Below are 26,064 nucleotides of genomic sequence, written 5' to 3' on the forward strand. Positions count from 1 at the left end.
TTTCCTCTTCTACCGATACTCTCGATCTTTCAGATTTAGGTCACAAATCAATCTCTTGTCAATTCCTACTTCCAAGACGCGGTTTTTTCCTCTTCTACCAATACTCTCGATCTTTCAGATTTAGGTCACAAATCAATCTCTTGTCAATTCCTACTTCCAAGACGCGGTTTTTTCCTCTTCTACCGATACTCTCGATCTTTTAGATTTAGGTCACAAATCAATCTCTTGTCAATTCCAACTTCCAAGACGCGGTTTTCTCCTCTTCTACCGATACTCTCGATCTTTTAGATTTAGGTCACAAATCAATCTCTTGTCAATTCCTATTTCCAAGACGCTGTTTTTTCCTCTTCTACCAATACTCTCCATCTTTTAGATTTAGGTCACAAATCAATCTCTAATCAATTCCTACTTCCAAGATGCGGTTTTTTCCTCTTCTACCAATACTCTCCATCTTTCAGATTTAGGTCACAAATCAATCTCTTGTCAATTCCTACTTCCAAGACGCGGTTTCTTCCTCTTCTACCCATACTCTCAATCTTTTAGATTTAGGTCACAAATCAATCTCTTGTCAATTCCTACTTCCAAGACGCGGTTTTTTCATCTTCTACCAATACCCTCCATCTTTTAGATTTAGGTCACAAATCAATCTCTTGTCAATTCCTACTTCCAAGACGCGGTTTTTTCCTCTTCTACCGATACTCTCGATCTTTCAGATTTAGGTCACAAATCAATCTCTTGTCAATTCCTACTTCCAAGACGCGGTTTCTTCCTCTTCTACCGATACTCTCGATCTTTCAGATTTAGGTCACAAATCAATCTCTTGTCAATTCCTACTTCCAAGACGCGGTTTTTTCCTCTTCTACCGATACTCTCGATCTTTTAGATTTCGGTCACAAATCAATCTCTTGTCAATTCCTACTTCCAAGATGCGGTTTTTTCCTCTTCTACCGATACTCTCGATCTTTTAGATTTAGGTCACAAATCAATCTCTTGTCAATTCCTACTTCCAAGACGCGGTTTTTTCCTCTTCTACCGATACTCTCGATCTCTTAGATTTAGGTCACAAATCAATCTCTTGTCAATTCCTACTTCCAAGACGCGGTTTTTTTCCTCTTCTATCAATACTCTCGATCTTTTAGATTTAGGTCACAAATCAATCTCTTGTCAATTCCTACTTCCAAGATGCGGTTTTTTCCTCTTCTACCAATACTCTCCATCTTTCAGATTTAGGTCACAAATCAATCTCTTGTCAATTCCTATTTCCAAGACGCTGTTTTTTCCTCTTCTACCGATACTCTCGATCTTTTAGATTTAGGTCACAAATCAATCTCTAGTCAATTCCTACTTCCAAGACGTGGTTTTTTCCTCTTCTACCAATACTCTCCATCCTTTAGATTTAGGTCACAAATCAATCTCTTGTCAATTCCTACTTCCAAGACGCGTTTTTTTCCTCTTCTACCGATACTCTCCATCTTTCAGATTTAGGTCACAAATCAATCTCTTGTCAATTCCTACTTCCAAGACGCGGTTTTTTCCTCTTCTACCGATACTCTCCATCTTTTAGATTTAGGTCACAAATCAATCTCTTGTCAATTCCTACGTCCAAGACGCGGTTTTTTCCTCTTCTACCGATACTCTCGATCTCTTAGATTTAGGTCACAAATCAATGGCAGTAAGCTTTTCGTGGGCAGGAAATGTGTCTATTTTTCTGCTGGACTCTCCCAAGCGCTCAGCACAGTGCTCTGCACCCAGTAAGCGCTCAATAAATACGACTGAACGAATGAATGGCGGGACTCTACTCAGAAACCTAACCCCTAAACTGCTGTAATTGTTCCCAAATGCATCTCTTGTTTCTGTTTTCCCTCCCTTCCTGATACACCTTGGTTCTGCCAGAACACCCATGTGTCTCGTGTCCCCGTTTTCACGCGTTTTGGCGAGAACGTGATTAGGGACTAGCCATCCCACACGCCCACCCTGCCTGGGCTTGGCCGGGAGCACCGTCAAAAGCACGCACGCTGCATCGGAACAGGTGCGTCCCGCATCACGGTTTCCCAAAAACCCAGCCTTCGTCTCCCAGGCGAGCCGCGTGGATTTACCAACCTCTTTGCCGGGGACGACTTAACCCACCCCTGTCCCCTTCTCCTTCCACTTCTTCAACTCTTGAACCTTTCGAGAGAGGCCTGGGCTGAATCTGACGAAGGCTAGGCAGTCGGAATGATCGCGGTCAAGGTCGGACTCCCTCTCCCCGTCCCGCCGTCAACCCCCGGCCCACGGTCTGTTTATTTTACCTGTACATATTTACTCTTCTATTTATTCTGTTAATGATGTGCATCTATCTTTAATTCTATTTGTTCTGACGACTTGACACCCGTCCACATGTTTCGTCTTGTGGTCCGTCTCCCCCTTCTAGACTGTGAGCCCGGTGTCGGGTAGGGACCATCTCTAGAGGTTGCCGACTTGTACTTCAATCAATCAATCAATCAATCGTATTTATTGAGCGCTTACTGTGTGCTCTGCACACAGTAAGCGCTCAATAAATACGATTGAATGAATGAGTGAATGAAGGTTGCCAGGGACGGGTGGGCTGGGGCCCGGGAAATGTCCACAAAATACACCCCTCCACTTGTCCCAGAGGTCAAATGCAGAGAGATCTATCCAAAAGGTACACTTAAATAAGACTATCTCAAACGGGATTCATTCATTCATTCAATCGTACTTATTGAGCGCTTACTGTGTGCAGAGCACTGTACTAAGCGCTTGGGAAGTCCAAGTTGGCAACATATAGAGACGGTTCCTACCCGCCAGCGGGCTCACAGTCTAGAAGGCTATCAATCAGTGGTATTTGTTGAGTTCTTATTATGCAGCAAGCACTGAACTAAGCACTTGGGCGAGCACAATACAACCAAGGGAACAGACGTGTCTCCTGCCCACAGTGAGCTTACAGTCTACAGGGAATGATTTGTACTTCCCAAGCGCTTAGTACGGTGCTCTGCACATAGGAAGCGCTCAATAAATACGATTGATGATGATCAGGAGTCCTAATCCTTATACCGTGATGTTGTCTATGTAAATTTTTTTTCAATCGTGTTAAACACTTACCATGTGCCAGGCACTAAGTGCGGAGGTGGATACGAGCTAATCAGGTTGGATACAGTCCATGTCACACTTCCCCTGCCTTCAAAGCCCTGATGATGACGGCATTTGTTAGGCGCTTACTAAGTGCCAAGCACTGTCCTAAGCGCTCCCCCCTGTCTAGACTGCAAGCCCATTTTGGGCAGGGATTGTCTCCATTTGTTGCTGAATGGCACTTTCCAAGTGCTTAGTAGAGTGCTCTGCACACATTCATTCATTCAATCAATCGTATTTATTGGGCGCTTACTGTGTGCAGGGCACTGTACTAAGCGCTTGCGAAGGACAAGTTGGCAACATATAGAGATGGTCCCTACCCAACAACGGACTCGCAGTCTAGAAGTAAGCGCTCAGTAAATGACTGAATGACTGAATGAATGAATGAATGTCCTGCATTCATTTATTCATTCAATCGTATTTATTGAGCGCTTACTGTGTGCAGGGCACTGTACTAAGCGCTTGCGAAGGACAAGTTGGCAACATATAGAGACGGTCCCTACCCAACAACGGACTCGCAGTCTAGAAGTAAGCGCTCAGTAATTGACTGACTGACTGAATGAATGAATGAATGGCCTGCATTCATTTAGTCATTCAATCGTATTTATTGAGCGCTTACTGTGTGCAGGGCACTGTACTAAGCGCTTGGGAAGTACAAGTTGGCAACATATAGAGACGGTCCCTACCCAACAGTGGACTCACAGTCTAGAAATGAGGCTCACAGTCTTACTCCCTGATTTACTGATGAGATCCTGCCATTATTATTATTATTATTATTATTATTATTATTATCCCTGAGGCACAGAGAAGTGAAGTGACTTGCCTGAAGTCACCCAGCAAACAGCCGAGTGAGAATCAGAACCCAGGTCCTTCTAACTCCCGGGGCCCACGTTCTATCCACTAGCCCATGCTGCTTCTCATATTGAATAGGATAGTTTGGATTAAAAAGAAATCTTTAAACAGGTTTTAAAAAGATATCAAGCCAAACAACTTGTGAATTGTCTCCACAGATCACCAGCCTGCCCTCAAAACCCACCCCACTCCACCCGAGCATCTGTCCCCATCCCTTCACACCTTATCAAACCACATTAATCCCAGTGCTTACCCTATACTGCCTTGACTACTGCATTAATCAATCAATCGTATTTATTGAGCGCTTACTGTGTGCAGAGCACTGTACTAAGCGCTTGGGAAGTCCAAGTTGGCAACATAGAGAGACGGTCCCTACCCGACAGTGGGCTCACAGTCTAGAAGCAGCGTGGCTCAGTGGAAAGAGGCCGGGCTTTGGAGTCAGAGGGCACGGGTTCAAATCCCGGCTCTGCCAATTGCCAGCTGTATGACTGTATCACTTCTCCGGGCCTCAGTTCCCTCATCTGTCAAATGGGGATGGAGACTGAGAGCCCCCCGGGGGACAACCTGAGCACCTTGTAACCTCAACAGTTTTTTGCACATAGTAAGCACTTAATAAATGCTAACATTATTATTATTATCAGCCTCCTTGCTGACCTCCCTGCCTCCCGTCTCTCTCCTCACTCCAGTCCATACTTCACTCTGCTGCCCGGATCATTTTTCTACAGAAACGCTCAGCGCAGGTTTCCCCGCTCCTCGAGAACCTCCAGCGGGTTGCCCATCCGCCTCCGCATCAAACAAAAACTCCTCACTGTGGACTTTAAAGCACTCCATCACCTCGCCCCCTCCTTCCTCACCCCGCTGCTCTCCTACTTCCACCCAGTCTGCCCACGTCGCTCCCCCGATGCCGACCGACTCACCGAACTCTTCTCCCAATCCCTTCCCTTCGCAGTCGGATTTGCGCCCTTTATTCACCCGTTCCCCGGCCCCACGGCACTTACGCACCGTACCCATCCGTAGTTTATTTATAGCAATCAATCAATCGTATTTATTGAGCGCTTACTGTGTGCAGAGCACTGTACTAAGCGCTTGGGAAGTACAAGTTGGCAACATATAGAGACAGTCCCTACCCAACAGTGGGCTCACAGTCTAAAAGGGGGAGACATCAATGCCCGTCTTCCTCTCTCGAGCTTCTAAGTTTGTTGTGGACAGGGAACACGTCTACCACCTCTACTATACTGTTAGGTCGTGCTCTCCCAAGCGCTTAGTACAGTGCTCTGCACACACTAAGCACTCAATAAATCCGACTGATTGTTTCCCCCACTAAGAGGATCCCCTAGGACGCAGCCTGGTGAAGAGGATAGAGGCTGGGCCTGAGCGTCACAAAGTCATGGGTTTTTTTGGGTTTTTTTTCATTTGTTAAGCGCTTACTATGTGCAAAGCACTGTTCTAAGCGCTGGGGAGGATACAGGGTGATCAGGTTGTCCCACGTGGGGCTCACAGTCTTAATCCCCATTTTACAGATGAGGTAACTGAGGCCCAGGGAAGTTAAGTGACTTACCCAAAGTCGCACAGTTGACAAGTGGCGGAGCCGAGATTCGAACCCACGACCTCTGACTCCAAAGCCCGGGCTCTTTCCACTGAGCCACTAATCCTGATTCCGCCACTTGTCTGCTGGGAGACCTTGGGCAAGTCGCTTCACTTCTCTGTTCCTCAGTTACCTCACCTGGACAGTGGGGACTGAAACCGAGCCCCACGCGCAACAGGGACTGGGTCCGGCCCGATTAACCTGTATCCGCCCCAGCGCTTAGTACAGTGCTTGGCGCATAGTAAGCGCTTCGCAGGTGCCATAGTTATAATTATGAGGGAACCAACCTCGTGCTTCTGTGGTACTCCCACGCAACTATCACTGGGCACTGCATTTAGTACCCCTGCTCTTATTAGTTTGGCCAAAATGGGGCTCACTCGATTGAAATGTTGAAATGATTTTGGAAAATGAGTTTTATCCGCCTCACCGGATTTCCCTGAAGCAAAAGAGTGGTCCGAAGGCCATGCCCGGGGCCCCAGAAGAGGGGAGCAGAAGGGAACCTTACCTCATTGTGGGTCTCACTGTCCCACTTGGTAAACTGGAACCCGGCCAGCGACGGGCAAATCTGGCTCCCGTTGGCACAGTGCAGCAAGGCGGCTGGAGGGCGGGGAGCAGTCCCCGAGAGGGACAACGGATCAGTTGACGTGCGGTGACGGCTCTCACGACCACGGCCGCTTCCCTCGCCCTTCCCCTCCCCGCTAAGAGGGCCGGGAGGAGAGGGGAGGTATCTGGCAACGTCGTCGGGAGTGTGAAGGAACAAACAGAGAGATCGAAAAAGATGGTGGGGGGGAGAGGGAAAGGAGAGTCCTGTGTGTTTCCCCACCGGTTCCGCTCAGCGGACTTTTTAAATGGGCTGCGTCCTAAGCAAACGAGGGCGCGCTCGCCCCGCATCTGGATTGAAACGTCCAGAAATGCCCCCGAGAGAGGCTGGAGTGGGGTCCACCTTTCGGTCTCCCCGGCAGATCCCTCCGTGGCTCTGCTCTTCCTCCCCTCCCGCCTCCCCCCAAACCCCGCCTGAACCCCGTTTAAAACCAGGGGAGACGGGACAGAGATCCGGGAACCGCGCTTTTGGGTGACCAGAGAGGAAACACTTTCGCTTCGCTACAGATTCCGCCAGGGAACCCCAGGCCAAAACCGTTTTTCCCAGACTATAAACACGGACCGCAAGTCCATCCGACCTCGGTACCCCGCTCGGCGTTGCACGCCGGCCTTAGGATTAAGTTTGTTAGGGAGAAGATTCCCATCTAGGGAAAAAGTGAACTTCCACACAAGAATGGGCACGCTCCCAGATTCTGGATGACCACAAAAAATCACAAAGGGCTACCTGATTCTCCAAGCTGGTGGGGCTGGGAAATGGGAATGTGCAGGGAAGCTTTCTAGCAACTCAGAGGCAGCAGTGGCGTTACTCGAACTTACTTCTTAAATCCTCCGCTTCCACAGAACCGGAGTCCGGCACCCCGGGGGGATCCGAAGCGGAGAGAGGCCGGACGTCTGAGTCGAAGAGGAGTTCGCTCCTGTAGTCGTGACAGTGGAGGGCGGACAGGAAAACCCCTGCGGTGCTGCATTCGTCAAAGGAAGCTGCCATCTTCTGGAACATGGGATCGATCTAGACGCAAGTACAATAAAGATCCACCGCTCAATCGACGATATTTATTGAGCGCTTATTGGGTGCCCTGCCTCCGAGAGTACGACACGGTAGAATCGGTAGAACCGATTCCTGCCCGCAAAGGGTTTACAATCTGGGGTTTGGCCCAAGAGAAGCGACGTTTGTGACGGGGGGCAATCTCCAAGCTCCAGCAATACTCACACATCTTTGCCTCATATCTTAGGATAATGCATTTATAATAATAATAACAATGATTACAGTTGTGGCATTCGTTAAGCGCTTCCTGTGTGTCGAGCACTGTGCTGAGCCCTGGGGTAGATATAAGATAATCAGATCAGAGTCCCCGTTCCACACGGGGTTCACAGCGTGGCTTAGTGAAAAGGACACGGGCTTGGGGGACCAGAGATCCCGCACTTGTCAGCTGCGTGACTTTGGGCAAGTCGCTTCGCTTCTCTGGGCCTCGGTCACCTCATCTGTAAAATGGGGATTAAGACCGCGAGCCCCCCGTGGGACAACCTGATCGCCTTCTATCTACCCCAGCGCTTAGGACCGTGCTTGGCACATAGTAAGCGCTTAAGAAATACTATCATCATTATTATTATTATTCACAGTCCGGGGAAGGGGGGAAGAGGGAGAAGTATGGAATCCCCATTTTATGGATGAGGAAACTGAGGCCCAGAGAAGTGAGGTGACTTGTCCAAGGTCACATAGCAGACAAGGGGCAGAGCGGGGTTAGAATCCAGGCTCTCAACTATGCCACACTGCTTCTCAAACAGAGGATAACAATAAAAGTGATGACAATAGTAATAGTTCAGCGCTTACTACGGATGGGTCAAGCCCCGTTGTAAGTGCTGGGGAAGCTACAGGATGATCAGAGCAGACACGGCGCCTGTCCCACAAGTAGGAGGGAAAAACAGATATTGAATCCCCATTTTACAGAAGGGGTAACCGAGGCCCAGAGAAGGGAAATGGTTAGCCCAAGGTCACACGGCAGAGCCGGGATTAGAACCCAAGTCCTCTGATTCCCAGGACCACGCTCCCTCCGCTGGGCCGCGTCGTTCCTCACCCCGTCTCCAGTCATAAGACCTGGGCGACTGCTTGGAAACCTTCAGACAATACTATAATAATAATAATAATAATAATAATAATAATAATGGCATTTGTTGAGTGCTTACTATACTTTACAGGCACCTCACAGAACTGCGACATGACGTTCAAGAATGGGGCGGACCCCGGCTAAGTGGGCCAGAGGTCTGATCAACGGTGGAGAGGGACCCGCATTCTCCGGGGCCTTGAGCCGACGATCGCTTCCTCACCTCACACTTGCGATCGGCCTCCGAGAGGTTCAGGTTATTTAGATTCTGTTCGATGGTTTTGGAGGAGTGCTTCTTTTTTGGCTTCTGCACTTTTTTGGCCGTCCCAGATTCTACCGGCGTTCCATCTAGGAAGAAGAAGGAGGAGAGAAAATGATGGCCGCGGCGGGTCAAGGCGGCTGAATTCTTTCTCTGCCTCTCTGCGTGTCTCTCTGTCACGGTGTGTCTCTTTTTCTGTCTGTCTCTGCCTCTCAACTGTCATGGTCTCTTTCCCTTTCTATCTCTCCCTTTCCGTGTGTCTCTCAGTGTTTGTCTCTGAGCCCCGTCCTTCCTCTCCCCCTCCTCATCCCCCCCGCCTTGCCTCCTTCCCCTCCCCACAGCACCTGTATATATGTATATATGTTTGTACGGATTTATTACTGTATTTATTTTATTTATTTCTTTTAGTTGTACGTATTTATTCTATTTATTTTACTTTGTTAGTATGTTTGGTTTTGTTCTCTGTCTCCCCCGTCTAGACTGTGAGCCCGCTGTTGGGTAGGGACCGTCCCTATATGTTGCCAACTTGACTTCCCAAGGGCTCAGTACAGTGCTCTGCGCACGGTAAGTGCTCAATAAATACGATTGAATGAATGAATTATCCTAAAATATTTCAGGAGATCAGAGAGAATTCAAGGCCCGAGCTCCCTCCCCTTCCAAACGCCACAATGCCTGGGTCTCCTTTGAGTAGGTGAAATGGTCTAAAAGCTACAGTCTCAAATACTCTGCAGTTTGCTCTCTGGTGATACAGAAGAAGAAGAAAGTTGCCAACTTGTACTTCCCAAGCGCTTAGTCAAGTGCTCTGCACACAGTAAGCGCTCAATAAATACGATCGAATGAATGAATGAATGAATGAAAGCTGCAAAAGTAATTGGATCAATCAATCAATGGTATTTATTGAGCGCTTACTGTGTGCAGAGCACTGTACTAAGCGCTTGGGAAGTACAGGTTGGCAACATATAGAGACAGTCCCTACCCAACAGTGGGCTCACAGTCTGTACAGTAGTTCAGAGGAAATATCTCTTCCCAGGAAGTTTCCAGTTGGCATCCCGCGACGCCTCTCCAAACCAGAGTCTGGATAATCCAAACTTCACCACTATGGCCAACTGTTCCTTGGAATCCTCAGGCAGCCTTTTATTGGTACATAATAGGATAAAAAAAGAATCTTGTGGTCCCTTATTCATGACCGTAATAGCATAAAGCCTTTCTATTACTTCCTACTTTTCCATATTTAATAACTCTAGAATGCGAACATTTTCCTCCCGGGAAAAAACCTCTTCATACTTCTGAATTCATTAGAACCAGCTCCGCTTTTCGCCAAGTGGCTTTAAATGCCTCTAATGAAATTTTGCCCAGCTCCACACCCAAAAAACGCAACCCCCCACAGATCAGTGAGCCCACTGTTGGGTAGGGACCGTCCCTATAAGTTGCCAACTTGTACTTCCCAAGCGCTTAGTACAGTGCTCTGCACACAGTAAGCGCTCAATAAATATCACTGATTGATTGATTGATCCAATTACTTTGGCAGCTTTCTTTCATTCATTCATTCATTCATTCAATCGTATTTATTGAGCGCTTACTGTGTGGAGTGCACCGGACTGGTTGATTGATCCAATTACTTTGGCAGCTTTCATTCATTCATTCAATTGCATTTATTGAGCGCTTACTGTGTGCAGAGCACTGCGCGAAGTGCTTGGGAAGTACAAGTTGGCAATTTTCATCTTCTTCTGCATCACCAGAGAGCAAACTGCAGAGTATTTGAGACCACAGCTTTTAGACCATTTCACCTACTCAAAGGAGACCCAGGCATTGTGAATGAATGAATGAATCAATGGTATTTATTGAGCGCTTACTGTATGCAGAGGAATAATAATGACGGTGTTTGTTAAGCGCTTACTATGTGCAAAGCACTGTTCTCAGCGCTGGGGAGGTTACAAGGTGCTCAGGTTGTCCGGGGGAGGGGGCTTACAGTTTTAATCCCCGTTTCGCCGATGAGGTAACTGAGGCCCAGAGAAGTGAAGTGACTTGCTCAAAGTCACACAACTGACAGTTGGCGGAACCGGGATTTGAACCCATGACCTCTGACTCCAAAGCCCGTGGTCTTTCCACTGATAAGCATTTGGAACAGAGCTGGTAGAAATGGTCCCCGCCAGAAGGATAGTATAGCCTAGAGGGTGAGGCGGATGTTAAAATAAATTAGAGAGGAAACGGCAGAGTTTGAGGGTTGAGGTGAGGGATTTGGGGGGGAGGTGAGTATCGAAGTGCTCGGGGGGGACAGATCCAAGTGATCAGGAAAGGAGGGAGAATAGAGTCGGGGAAAGGAGGGGCAGTCAAGGAAGGTTTCCGTGGAGATCCAATTTTAGCCGGGTTTTGAAGATGGAAGAGCAGTGGTCTGTGAGACACGACGGCGGGTTGGCGATAGTTCCAAGCCAAGAGGGAGGATGTGGGCCAGGGGTGGGCAGCGAGACGGATGAGATCGATTTACGGCACGGAGTTTGGCATTGCCGGGGCCGAGTGTGACTGCTGGGCTTGTAGCACGTGATCAGCGGGGTAAGGTGATAATAATTAAAATAATAATCACGCTATGTGTTAAGCACTTGTTACGTGCCAGGCACTGCACTAAGCGCTGGAGTGGATACGAGCAAAGTCAATCGTATTTATTGAGGGCTTACTGCGTGCGGAGCACACAGAGCGAAGCAGCGTGGCTCAGTGGAAAGAGCCCGGGCTTTGGAGTCAGAGGCCGTGGGTTCGAATCCCGGCTCCGCCACAGGTCTGCTGTGTGACTTTGGGCAAGTCACTTGACTTCTCTGTGCCTCTGTTACCTCAACTGTAAATCAATCAATCGCATTTATTGAGCGCTTACTGTGTGCAGAGCACTGTACTAGGCGCTTGGGAAGTACAAGGTGGCAACATATAGAGACGGTCCCTACCCAACAGTGGGCTCACAGTTGAGAACGAGTTGTCTACACGCGCTGCCTAGAATTCCTCAACAACAACTCTCTCCTCGACCCCCTCCAGTCTGGCTTCCGTCCCCTTCATTCCACGGAAACTGCCCTCTCAAAGGTCACCAGTGACCTCCTGCTTGCCAGATACAACGGCTCCTACTCTATCCTAATCCTCCTCAACCTCTCAGCTGCCTTCGACACTGTGGCCCACCCCCTTCTCCTCAACACGCTATCTGACCTTGGCTTCCCAGACTCCGTCCTCTCCTGGTTCTCCTCTTATCTCTCTGGTCGTTCTTTCTCAGTCTCTTCTGCAGGCTCCTCCTCCCCCTCCCATCCTCTTACTGTGGGGGTTCCCCAAGGTTCAGTGCTTGGTCCCCTTCTGTTCTCAATCTACACTCACTCCCTTGGTGACCTCATTCGCTCCCACGGCTTCAACTATCATCTCTACGCTGATGACACCCAGATCTCCATCTCTGCCCCTGCTCTCTCCCCCTCCCTCCAGGCTCGCATCTCCTCCTGCCTTCAGGACATCTCCATCTGGATGTCCGCCCGCCACCTAAAGCCCAACATGTCGAAGACTGAGCTCCTTGTCTTCCCTCCCAAACCTTGCCCTCTCCCTGACTTTCCCATCTCTGTTGACGGCACTACCATCCTTCCCGTCTCACAAGCCCGCAACCTTGGTGTCATCCTTGACTCCGCTCTCTCATTCACCCCTCACATCCAAGCCGTCACCAAAACCTGCCGGTCTCAGCTCCGCAACATTGCCAAGATCCACCCTTTCCTCCCCATCCCAACCGCTACCCTGCTCATTCAAGCTCTCATCCTATCCCATCTGGACTACTGCATCAGCCTTCTTTCTGATCTCCCATCCTCGTGTCTCTCTCCACTTCAATCCATACTTCATGCTGCTGCCCGGATTATCTTTGTCCAGAAACGCTCTGGGCATGTTACTCCCCTCCTCAAAAATCTCCAGTGGCTACCAATCAATCTGCGCATCAGGCAGAAACTCCTCACCCTGGGCTTCAAGGCTGTCCACCCATCCCCTCGCCCCCTCCTACCTCACCTCCCTTCTCTCCTTCTACTGCCCAGCCCGCAACCTCCGCTCCTCCGCCGCTGATTTCCTCCCCGTACCTCGTTCTCGCCTGTCCCGCCATCGACCCCCGGCCCACGTCATCCCCCGGGCCTGGAATGCCCTCCCTCTGCCCATCCGCCAAGCTCGCTCTCTTCCTCCCTTCAAGGCCCTGCTGAGAGCTCACCTCCTCCAGGAGGCCTTCCCAGACTGAGCCCCTTCCTTCCTCTCCCCCTCGTCCCCCCTCTCCATCCCCCCATCTTACCTCCTTCCCTTCCCCACAGCACCTGTATATATGCATATATGGTTGTACATATTTATTACTCTATTTATTTATTTATTTATTTATTTTACTTGTACATTTCTATCCTATTTATTTTATTTTGTTGGTATGCTTGGTTCTGTTCTCTGTCTCCCCCTTTTAGACTGTGAGCCCACTGTTGGGTAGGGACTGTCTCTATGTGTTGCCAATTTGTACTTCCCAAGCGCTTAGTACAGTGCTCTGCACATAGTAAGCGCTCAATAAATACGATTGATTGATTGATTGATTGAGAAGGGGGAGGCAGAGAACAAAACCAAACATATTAACAAAATAAAATAAATAGAATAGATATGTCCAAGTAAAAAAAAAAAAACAAATAAATAGAGTAATAAATATGTATAAACATATATACAGGTGCTGTGGGGAAGGGAAGGAGGTAAGATGGGGGGGATGGAGAGGGGGGACGAGCGCTTACTGTGTGCAGAACACTGTACTAAGCGCTTGGGAAGTCCAAGTTGGCAACATACAGAGACGGTCCCTACCCAACAGTGGGCTCACAGTCTAGAAATGATGGCATTTATTAAGCGCTTACCATCTCATCCCCATTTTACAGATAATAATAATGAAATGGGGGTGAAGACTGTGAGCCCCACGTAGGACAACCTGATGACCTTGTATCTATCCCAGCGCTTAGAACAGTGCTTGGCACATAGTAAGCGCTTCACAAATCCCATCATTATTATTATTATTCATCGTCAATCGTATTTATTGAGCGCTTACTATGTGCAGAGCACTGTAATAATTATTATTATTACTAAGCGCTTGGGAAGTCCAAGTTGGCAACATATAGAGACGGTCCCTACCCGACAACGGGCTCCCAGTCGAGAAGGGACAGATGGGACAGAGCCCCTGTCCCATGTGGGGCTCCCAGTCTCAATCTCCATCTTCCAGGTGAGCTGACCGAGGCACAGAGAAGTCAGGTGACTTGCCCGAGGTCACACAGCAGAGACAAAGTGGCCGAGCCGGGCCGAGTGCCTTAAAGCCAACGATAGAGAGTTTTTGTTCAGCGGGCGACCTCCAGAGATTCTCAAAGGGTGGGGAGGCGTGGACTGAACGCGTCTGAACTCTTCTAGACTGTGAGCCCACTGTCGGGTAGGGACCGTCTCTATATGTTGCCAACTTGGACCTCCCAAGCGCTTAGTCCAGTGCTCTGCACACAGTAAGCGCTCCATAAATACGATCGATTGATTGATTCTGAACCGAACTCTTCTAGACTGTGAACCCACTGTCGGGTAGGGACCGTCCCTATATGTTGCCAACTTGGACCTCCCAGGCGCTTAGTCCAGTGCTTTGCACACAGTAAGCGCTCCATAAATACGATTGATTGATTCTGAACCGAACTCTTCTAGACTGTGAGCCCACTGTCGGGTAGGGACCGTCTCTCTATGTTGCCAACTTGGACTTTCCAAGCGCTTAGTCCAGTGCTCTGCACACAGTAAGTGCTCAATAAATACGATTGATTGATTGTGAACCGAACTCTTCTAGACGGTGAGCCCACTGTCGGGTAGGGACCGTCTCTCTATGTTGCCAACTTGGACTTCCCAAGCGCTTAGTCCAGTGCTCTGCGCACAGTAAGTGTTCCATAAATACGATCGATTGATTGATTCTGAACGGAACTCTTCTAGACTGTGAGCCCACTGTCGCTATATGTTGCCAACTTGGACTTCCCAAGCGCTTAGTCCAGTGCTCTGCACACAGTAAGCGCTCAATAAATATGACTGATTGATTCTGAACCGAACTCTTCTAGACTGTGAGCCCACTGTCGGGTAGGGACCGTCTCTCTATGTTGCCAACTTGGAGTTCCCAAGCGCTTAGTCCAGTGCTCTGCACACAGTAAGCGCTCCATAAATACGACTGATTGATTCTGAACGGAATTATTCTAGACTGTGAGCCCACTGTCGCTATATGTTGCCAACTTGGACTTCCCAAGCGCTTAGTCCAGTGCTCTGCACACAGTAAGCGCTCCATAAATACGATTGATTGATTCTGAACCGAACTCTTCTAGACGGTGAGCCCACTGTCGCTCTATGTTGCCAACTTGTCCTTCCCAAGCGCTTAGCCCAGTGCTCTGCGCGCAGTAAGCGCTCCGTAAATCCGATCGATCGGTCTGCGCCCGGGCCGCCAAAGGAGGGGAGGGGCGGAGAGGGGCCGGCGAGGAGGCCCGAAGCCGCGGCGCGACGGAGAGCCGTCCCGCCGTCCCGTCCCCGCGTACCTGTCCCGGGGCCGCCCGCCCCGTCGGCGGCGGGGGGGTCTCGGCCCAGCCCTCCGAGGACCCGGTAGACGTCGGCGTGGACGGCGTCCACCCTCACCGCGTAGATCTTCGTGCTGGCGTCCAGGGTGCCGGCCGCCACCTAGTCAATCAATCAATCAATCAATCGTATTTATTGAGCGCTTACTATGTGCAGAGCACTGTACTAAGCGCTTGGGAAGTACAAATTGGCATCACATAGAGACAGTCCCTACCCAACAGTGGGCTCACAGTCTAAAGGGGGGAGACAGAGAACAGAACCAAACATACCAACAAAATAAAATAAGTAGGATAGAAATGTACAAGTAAAATAAATAAATAAATAAATAGAGTAATAAATATGTACAACCATATATACATATATATGTATATATATATACATATATATACATATATATACATATATACATATATATACATATATACCCAACCCAACATGGCTGAGTCGGTTAACGTGAGGAGGGACACCGTTCCTCCGCCAGCGGCCCAACTTTCCATCTCCCGACCGACCCCCCGCCGCTTCCTGTGCCTTCCGGGAGCCTGGAAAGTCCAAGGAAGCTCCAGTCTGACTAGGAATTGTTTCCTTTCCCCGTGAGACGCCGCGTTCGCTACCAGGTTTTGCGGTCCCGGCCCTGCCTCTCCCCAGGCCGGGGTTTCTGCAGGTTTCCCAGACAATGATAAATAATAATGATGGCATCTATTAAGCGCTTACTACGTGCCAAGCACTGTTCTAAGCGCTGGGGAGGTTACGAGGTGATCAGGTGGTCCCATGTGGGGCTCGCAGTCTTCATCCCCATTTTACAGATAACTGAGGCCCAGAGAATAAGAATAATAATAATAATAATAATAATAATAATAATAATAGACTGTGAGCTCACTGTTGGGTAGGGACTGTCTCCCAGAGAATAATAATAGTGGTATTTATTAAGCGCTTACTATGTGCAAAGCACTGTTCTAAGCGCTGGGGAGGTTACGAGGTCCCATATGGGGCTCACAGTCTTCATCCCCATTTTACAGATAACTGAGGCCCAGAGAATAATAATAATAATAATAATAATAATAATGATGATAATGGACTGTGAACCCACTGTTGGGTAGGGACCGTCTCTAGATGTTGCCAACTTGTACTTCCCAAGCACTTAGTACAGTGCTCTGCACACAGTAAGCGCTCAATAAATACGATTGATTGAGTGATTGATTATTAAGCGGTTACTATGTGCAAAGCACTGTTCTAAGCGCTGGGGAGGTTACGAGGTGATCAGGTGGTCCCACGGGGGGCTCACAGTCTTCATCCCCATTTTACAGATAACTGAGGCCCACAGAATAATAATAATAATAATAATAATAATAATGGACTGTGAACCCACTGTTGGGTAGGGACTGCCTCCCAGAGAATAATAATAGTGGTATTTATTAAGCGCTTACTACGTGCAAAGCACTGTTCTAAGCCCTGGGGAGGTTACGAGGTGATCAGGTGGTCCCATATGGGGCTCACAGTCTTCATCCCCATTTTACAGATAACTGAGGCCCAGAGAATAATAATATTAATAATAATAATAATAATAATAATAATGATAATGGACTGTGAACCCACTGTTGGGTAGGGACTGTCTCTATATGTCGCCGACTTGTACTTCCCAAGCACTTAGTACAGTGCTCTGCACACAGTAAGCACTCAAATACGATTGATTGATTGATTGATTGATTGATTATTAAGCGGTTACCATGTGCAAAGCACTGTTCTAAGCGCTGGGGAGGTTACGAGGTGATCAGGTGGTCCCATATGGGGCTCACGGTCAATCCCCATTTTACAGGTGAGATAACTGAGGCCCAGAGAATAATAATAATAATAATAATAATGATAATAATAATAATGGTAATTATTAAGCGCTTACTATGTGCAAAGCACTGTTCTAAGCCCTGGGGAGGTTACAAGGTGATCAGGTTGTCCCACAAGGGGCTCACAGTCTTCATCCCCATTTTACAGATAACTGAGGTCCAGAGAATAATAATAATAATAATAATAATAATAATAATAATAATGATAATGGACTGTGAACCCACTGTTGGGTAGGGACCGTCTCTATATGTTGCCAACTTGGACTTCCCAAGCACTTAGTACAGTGCTCTGCACACAGTAAGCGCTCAATAAATACTATTGATTGAGTGATTGATTATTAAGCGGTTACTATGTGCAAAGCACTGTTCTAAGCGCTGGGGAGGTTACGAGGTGATCAGGTGGTCCCATATGGGGCTCACAGTCTTCATCCCCATTTTACAGATAACTGAGGCCCAGAGAATAATAATAATAATAACAATAATGATAATAATAATAATAATAATGGACTGTGAGCCCACTGTTGGGTAGGGACTGTCTCCCAGAGAATAATAATAGTGGTATTTATTAAGCGCTTACTATGTGCAAAGCACTGTTCTAAGCGCTGGGGAGGTTACAAGGTGACCAGGTGGTCCCATGTGGGGCTCACGGTCAATCCCCATTTTACAGGTGAGATAACTGAGGCCCAGAGAATAATAATAATAATAATAATAATAATAATGGTATTTATTAAGCTCTTACAATGTGCAAAGCACTGTTCTAAGCGCTGGGGAGGTTACAAGGTGATCAGGTTGTCCCATATGGGGCTCACAGTCTTAATCCCCATTTTACAGATGAGATAACTGAGGCCCAGAGAATAATAATAATAATAATAATGGTATTTATTAAGCGCTTACTATGTGCAAAGCACTGTTCTAAGCGCTGGGGAGGTTACAAGGTGATCAGGTTGTCTCACGTGGGACTCACAGTCTTAATCCCCATTTTACAGATGAGATAACTGAGGCCCAGAGAATAATAATAATAATAATAATAATGGACTGCGAGCCCACTGTTGGGTAGGGACTGTCTCTATATGTTGCCAACTTGTACTTCCCAAGCGCTTAGTACAGTGCCCTGCACACCGTAAGCGCTCAAATACGATTGATTGATTGATTGATTGATTATTAAGTGGTTACTATGTGCAAAGCACTGTTCTAAGCGCTGGGGAGGTTACAAGGTGATCAGGTTGTCCCACAGGGGGCTCACAGTCTTAATCCCCATTTTACAGATGAGGGAACTGTGGTCCAGGGAAGAATAATAATAATAATAATAATGGTATGTATTAAGCGCTTACTATGTGCAAAGCACTGTTCTAAGAGCTGGGGAGGTTACAAGGTGATCAGGTTGTCCCACATGGGGCTCACAGTCTTCAGCCCCATTTTCCAGATGAGGGAACTGAGGCCCAGAGAATAATAATAATAATAATAATAATAATAATAATAATAATAATAATAATGGTACTTATTAAACGCTTACTACGTGGAAAGCACTGTTCTAAGCGCTGGGGAGGTTACAAGGTGATCAGGTTGTCCCACATGGGGCTCACAGTCTTCAGCCCCATTTTCCAGATGAGGGAACTGAGGCCCAGAGAATAATAATGATAACAATAATAATAATAATAATAATAATAACAATAATAATAATAATAGACTGTGAGCCCACTGTTGGGTAGGGACTGTCTCTATATGTTGCCAACTTGTACTTCCCAAGCGCTTAGTACAGTGCTCTGCACACAGTAAGCACTCAATAAATACGATTGATTGATTGATTATTAAGCGGTTACTATGTGCAAAGCACTGTTCTAAGCGCTGGGGAGGTTACAAGGTGATCAGGTTGTCCCACATGGGGCTCACAGTCTTAATCCCCATTTTACAGATGAGGTAACTGAGGCCCAGATAATAATAACAATAATAATAATAATAATAATAATAATAATAATGGTATGTATTAAGTGCTTACTATGTGTAAAGCACTGTTCTAAGTGCTGGGGAGGTTACAAGGTGATCAGGTTGTCCCACATGGGGCACACCGTCTTCAGCCCCATTTTCCAGATGAGGGAACTGAGGCCCAGAGAATAATAATAATAATGGTATTTATTAAGCGCTTATTATGTGCAAAGCACTGTTCTAAGCGCTGGGGAGGTTACAAGGTGATCAGGTTGTCCCACATGGGGCTCACAATCTTAATCCCTATTTTACAGATGAGGTAACTGAGGCACAGAGAATAATAATAATAATAATAATGGTAATTATTAAGCGCTTACTATGTGCAAAGCACTGTTCTAAGCGCTGGGGAGGTTACAAGGTGATCAGGTTGTCCCACATGGGGCTCACAGTCTTAATCCCCATTTTACAGATGAGGGAACTGAGGCCCAGAGAAGTGAAGCGACTTGCCCAAAGTCACACAGCTGACAAGTGGCGGAGCCGGGATTTGAACCCAGGACCTCTGACCCCAAAGCCCGGGCTCTTTCCACCGAGCCACGCTGCTTCTCCTGCTGCTCCACGTGATCAGCGTGGGCTCCTCAGTTCAGGATCCCGGCAACGGAAACTGCAGGAAGCCAAGAGAGAATGGGACCCTTCCTCACCTTGAAGTTGGTCAATTCGGAATCTTTCTGTTTCAGGATCTCAGTCATGTAATCGATCAGGTGCAGGCCAAAAGCATTCTTGGTGGTGATTTTCTGGAAACAGAAACGTGGGGAAGGGTATTTATTCGAAGCAATCGGGTTCCTTAGCAGAAAATGTACCCTTTGGAGGGCTTGTTCGATGCCACCGAGGCACAGCATCGACAGAGAGCGCGTTCACCGACAAACTCACTTTCCCGAGTTTGGCGGGGATATCCCAAGCACAGAGACGCCTTCCTTCCCTCCCCATCCCCAGCATTTGGTCGGATTTGCCGCTTACGGACGACCGCCGGTCGGGAACCGGGAGGGACCGCGGCGGGAACCCTTCCCGCGCTGCAGAAACCCGGGAGAGAGTTTCGTGACCCATTTCTCATCCGGGGCTGAAAGGCCGTATCTCGGCGTTCCCCGAAGCGGGGTGGGAAACTGAGGCCCGGGGGAAGGGGCGCCCAAGCCGGATCGGAAGATGCCACCTTCCCCCTGCTGGGAACTCACGTTTTCCGTTGACAGCTTGATGCAGGTGGAATAGTGCTCTGAAATCTGTGTATTTGTGAGTTTGGGGACCGTGGCCGTGGGAGTTTCCGCTCGCCTGCGGGGACAGAACCGTTTAGGGTGCGCTGTGCTCCTCTTTCCCCGTCTCCATCATCAATCGTATTTATTGAGCGCTTACTATATGCAGAGCACTGTACTAAGCGCTTGGGAAGTACAAATTGGCAACATATAGAGACGGTCCCTACCCAACAGTGGGCTCACAGTCTAAAAGGGGGAGACGGAGAACAAAACCAAACATACTAACAAAATAAAATAAATAGAATAGATGTGTACCAGTAAAATAGAGTAATAAATATGTACAAACATATATACAGGTCCTGTGGGGAAGGGAAGGAGGTAAGATGGGGGGGATGGAGAGGGGGACGAGGGGGAGAGGAAGGAAGGGGCTCAGTCTGGGAAGGCCTCCTGGAGGAGGTGAGCTCTCAGCAGGGCCTTGAAGGGAGGAAGAGAGCTAGTTCGGCGGATGGGCAGAGGGAGGCCATTCCAGGCCCGGGGGAGGACGTGGGCCGGGGGTCGATGGCGGGACAGGCGAGAGCGAGGTACGGTGAGGAGATCGGCGGTGGAGGAGCGGAGGGTGCGGGCTGGGCCGGAGAAGGACAGAAGGGAGGTGAGGTAGGAGGGGGCGAGGTGAGGGACAGCCTTGAAGCCCAGGGTGAGGAGTTTCTGCCTGATGCACAGATTGATTGGTAGCCACTGGAGATTTTTGAGGAGGGGAGTGATATGCCCAGAGCGTTTCTGGACAAAGATAATCCGGGCAGCAGCATGAAGTATGGATTGAAGTGGAGAGAGACGCGAGGATGGGAGATCAGAGAGAAGGCTGATGCAGTAGTCCAGACGGGCTAGGAGGAGAGCTTGAATGAGCAGGGTAGCGGTTGGGATGGAGAGGAAAGGGCGGAGCTTGGCAATGTTGTGGAGCTGAGATCGGCAGGTTTTGGTCACGGCTTAGATGTGGATGTCTCCAACTTATGTCGACGACTTCCCAAGAGCTTAGTACAGTGCTCTGCACACAGTAAGCCCTCGGTAAATACGACTGAATGAATGAATCTCCCGCCCGCAAAGCTGGGCCGGAACAGCGGCCCGCCGCCTCACCTGGCAGCCGGGGAGGCCGAGGAGCCGGGGGAGTCGGTGCTGCTGAGCCGCAGGTCCACCACCCTGGACCGCCGCCGCTGCTTCCTCTCCTGCTCGTCATCGTTCTGGAGGAAGCTCCGGAGATCCCGGGCGTTGGAAACGCTGAGAGCGGGATGCCTGATCCTGGGAGACGCGAACGTACCGTCCGGAGGGGTGGTGCCACCGCCAGAAGTCCCGGGGGACGGCGGCGTGCTCGGGGCCGCTAAGGAAAGAAAAGCCAAGCGTGGTCTTTGCTCGGAAAACATCATCAACCTGTATATATGTATGTACATATTTATTACTCTATTTATTTTACTTGTACATATCTATTCAATTTATTTTATTTTGTTAGTATGTTTGGTTTTGTTCTCTGTCTCCCCCTTTTCGACTGGGAGCCCGCTGTTGGGTAGGGACCGTCTCTAGATGTTGCCAACTTGGACTTCCCAAGCGCTTAGTACAGAGCTCTGCACACAGCAAGCGCTCAATAAATATGACAGATTGATTGATTGAATGAATGAAATGAAACACAACGCATACCATTTCGATATATTAATTATATTACACACACACATATATATCATATATACTCATATATGTACATATATGTACGTATGTATACAATTGAATTGTTTGTACATATTTATTACTCTATTTATTTATCTTACTTGTACATATCTATTCAATTTATTTTATTGTGTTAGTATGTTTGGTTTTGTTCTCTGTCTCCCCCTTTTCGACTGTGAGCCCGCTCTTGGGTAGGGACCGTCTCTAGATGTTGCCAACTTGGACTTCCCAAGCGCTTAGTACAGTGCTCTGCACACAGTAAGCGCTCAATAAATACGACAGATTGATTGATTGAATGAATGAAACAAAACACAACGCATACCATTTCAATATATTAATGATATTACACACACACATATATATCAGATATACTCATATATGTACATATGTATATGTTCGTATGTACGTACATGTACATATATGTACGTATGTATACAATTGAATTGTTTGTACATATTTATTACTCTATTTATTTTACTTGTACATATCTATTCTATTTATTTTATTTTGTTAGTATGTTTGGTTTTGTTCTCTGTCTCCCCCTTTTCGACTGGGAGCCCGCTGTTGGGTAGGGACTGTCTCTAGATGTTGCCAACTTGGACTTCCCAAGCGCTTAGTACAGAGCTCTGCACACAGCAAGCGCTCAATAAATACGATAGATTGATTGATTGAATGAATGAAACGAAACACAACGCATACCATTTCGATATATTAATTATATTACACACACACATATATATATCAGATATACTCATATATGTACATATGTATATGTACATATATGTACGTACATGTACATATATGTGCGTATGTATACGATTGAATTGTTTGTACATATTTATTACTCTATTTATTTATTTTACTTGTACATATCTATTCTATTTATTTTATTTGTTAGTATGTTTGGTTTTGTTCTCTGTCTCCCCCTTTTAGACTGTGAGCCCACTGTTGGGTAGGGACTGTCTCTATATGTTGCCAATGTGTACTTCCCAAGCGCTTAGTACAGTGCTCTGCACACAGTAAGGGCTCAATAAATATGATTGAATCGTTTGTACATATTTATTACTCTATTTATTTATTTATCTTACTTGGACATATCTATTCTATTTATTTTATTTTGTTAGTATGTTTGGTTTTGTTCTCTGTCTCCCCCTTTCCGACTGTGAGCCCACTGTTGGGTAGGGACTGTCTCTATATGTTGCCAATGTGTACTTCCCAAGCGCTTAGTACAGTGCTCTGCACATAGTAAGCGCTCAATAAATACGATTGATGAAATACGATTGATCAACCAATCGTATTTATTGAGCGCTTACTGTGTGCAGAGCACTGTACTAAGCGCTTGTACTAAACATCCAACAGGTTAGACAGACGCCGGGGCCGAATGCGATGCTTGGCACAGAGGCAGCACTTTTACACATTTACTATTCTATTTATTTTGTTAATGACGTGCTTGTAGCTTTAAGTCTATTTGTTCTGACGATTTTGACACCCGTCTACGTGTTTTATTTTGTTGCCTGTCTCCCCCGTCTAGACTGTGAGCCCACTGGTGGGTAGGGACGTCTCTATACGTTGCCGACTTGTATTTCCCAAGCGCTTAGTACAGTGCTGTGCACACAGCAAGGGCTCAATAAATACGATAGAATTGTTTGTACATATTTATTACTCTATTTATTTATTTATCTTACTTGTACATATCTATTCTATTTATTTTCTTTTGTTAGTATGTTTGGTTTTGTTCTCTGTCTCCCCCTTTTAGACTGCGAGCCCACTGTTGGGTAGGGACTGTCTCTAGATGTTGCCAACTTGTATTTCCCAAGGGCTTAGTACAGAGCTCTGCACACAGCAAGCGCTCAATAAATACGATTGATTGATTGATTGAATGAATGAAACGAAACACAACGCATACCATTTCGATATATTAATTATATTACAAACACACATATATATATCATATATACTTATATATGTACATATGTATATGTACGTATGTACGTACATGTACATATATGTACGTATCAATCAATCAATCAATCAATCGTATTTATTGAGCGCTTACTATGTGCAGAGCACTGTACTAAGCGCTTGGGAAGTACAAATTGGCATCACATAGAGACAGTCCCTACCCAACAGTGGGCTCACAGTCTAAAATGTATACGATTGAATTGTTTGTACATATTTATTACTCTATTTATTTATTTATTTTACTTGTACATATCATCTATTCTATTCATTTTCTTTTGTTAGTATGTTTGGTTTTGTTCTCTGTCTCCCCCTTTTAGACTGTGAGCCCACTGTTGGGTAGGGACTGTCTCTATCTGTTGCCAACTTGGACTTCCCAAGCGCTTAGTACAGTGCTCTGCACACAGCAAGCGCTCAATAAATACGATTGATTAATTGATTGAATGAATGAATAAAACAAAACAATGCATACCATTTCGATATATTAATTATATTACACACACATATATATCATATATACTTGTATATGTACATATGTATATGTACGTATGTACATGTACGTATATGTACGTATGTATATATGGATATATATACATATATATATGTATATATGGATATATATATATATATATATACATATATATATATATATATATATATATATATATATATATATATATAAAAGAACCTTGTCAAAATCTAATGGGGGAGACAGCCACTAAAATAATTTTCCAGACGAGCAGCAGCATGGCCAAGTGGGAAGAGCATGGATCTGGGAAACTGGAGACCTGAGTTAAAATCCCAGTTCTGTCCCCGGCCTACTGTGTGACAATCTCTCTGGGCCTCAGTTTCCTCACCTGCAAAATGGGGATTAGACAGCATGCTAGCCCCACGGGGAATAGGGTCTGTGCCTAAACTCAATTTTCTATCAACCCCAGGGTTTAGCATGTTGTAAGCACTTACTAAATGGATTATCACAATTAAGAGGAAAAAGGGGATGTGTGCGTGAATTAGCGCTCACATCAAATGGATCAAATTGAATGTAAAATAGAATCATAAGGACCATGGGGTGGTAAGGGCCTAGGTTAATTCATTCATTCAATCGTATTTATGGAACACGTACTGTGTGCAAAGCACTGTACTAAGCACTTAGGAGAGGGCGATTCAACAACAAACAGACACATATCCTGCCCACAACAAGCTCACAGTCTAGAGGGGGGGACTGACCTTAATATATGTAAATAAATACGTAAATTGCAGAAATATACACATGTGTTGTGGGGGTGGGAGAGGGGATGAACGAAGGAAGCAAGTCAGGGCAACGCAGATGGGAGTGGGAGAAGAGGAGAGAAGTCCTTAGTCAAGGAAGGCTTCTCGGAGGAGATGGGCCTTCAATAAGGCTACGAAGTGGGAGGGAGCAATTACCCGTCTGACATGAGGAGGGAGGACATGCCAAGCCAGAGGTAGGATGTGGGCGAGAGGTCATTCATTCATTTCAGTCAATTGTATTTATTGAGCGCTTACTGTATGCAGAGGACTGTGCTAAGCGGGGTGGTGAGATAGATGTACTTCCCAAGCACTTTGTACAGTGCTCTGCACATAGTAAGTGCTCAATAAATACGATTGATGATGATGATGATAGATGAGAGTGAGGTACAATGCGGTTAGTAGCAGAGGAACAAAGCGTGCAGGCTGGGTTGCAGTTAGAGAGTAGCTAGGCGAGGTAGGAGGGGGCAATGGTGAGGAGTTGTTGTCGGATGCGGAGGTGGATGGGCAACCACCGGAGTTTCCTGAGAAGCGGGGAAACACGGTCCGAACGTTTTTGAAGGAAAATGATCCGGGCAACAGAGTGGAGTATGGACGGAAGCGGGGAGAGACAGGAGGCAGGGAGGCTGATACAATAATCCAGGTGGGATAGGATAAATGCCTGGATTCACGGGGTAGCAGCTTGGATGGAGAAGGAGGGGCAGATTTTAGCGATATTGTGCACGTAGAACTGACAGGATTTACCGGTGGCTTGAATACATCATCATCATCATCAATCGTATTTATTGAGCGCTTACTATGTGCAGAGCACTGTACTAAGCGCTTGGGAAGTACAGATTGGCAACACACAGAGACAGTCCCTACTCAACAGTGGGCTCACAGTCTAAAAGGGGGAGACAGAGAACTAAACCAAACATAGTAACAAAATAAAATAAATAGACTAGATATGTACAAGTAAAATAAATAGATTAATTAATAGAGTAATAAATATGTACAAACATATATACGGGTGCTGTGG

General features: G+C 46.8%; 1 protein-coding gene across 3 annotated transcripts in view; it reads right to left on the reverse strand.

The window, feature by feature from the left end:
* The window catches only part of NCAPH (non-SMC condensin I complex subunit H), a 73,254-nt gene that overhangs the window by 34,065 nt on the left and 13,125 nt on the right, over positions 1 to 26,064 (reverse strand). For all 3 annotated transcript variants that reach the window (XM_038759278.1, XM_038759277.1, XM_038759279.1), the window contains 7 exons: positions 21,240 to 21,480; positions 20,094 to 20,187; positions 19,566 to 19,658; positions 15,070 to 15,208; positions 8,486 to 8,610; positions 6,980 to 7,169; positions 6,069 to 6,160 (listed from right to left, as the gene is read on the reverse strand). In XM_038759278.1, the coding sequence (XP_038615206.1) occupies positions 6,069 to 6,160; positions 6,980 to 7,169; positions 8,486 to 8,610; positions 15,070 to 15,208; positions 19,566 to 19,658; positions 20,094 to 20,187; positions 21,240 to 21,480 (974 nt within the window). The remainder of the gene's footprint in view (positions 1 to 6,068; positions 6,161 to 6,979; positions 7,170 to 8,485; positions 8,611 to 15,069; positions 15,209 to 19,565; positions 19,659 to 20,093; positions 20,188 to 21,239; positions 21,481 to 26,064) is intronic.

Source organism: Tachyglossus aculeatus, chromosome 17, assembly GCF_015852505.1.
Source record: "Tachyglossus aculeatus isolate mTacAcu1 chromosome 17, mTacAcu1.pri, whole genome shotgun sequence".
Classification (NCBI taxonomy): Eukaryota; Metazoa; Chordata; class Mammalia; order Monotremata; family Tachyglossidae; genus Tachyglossus; species Tachyglossus aculeatus.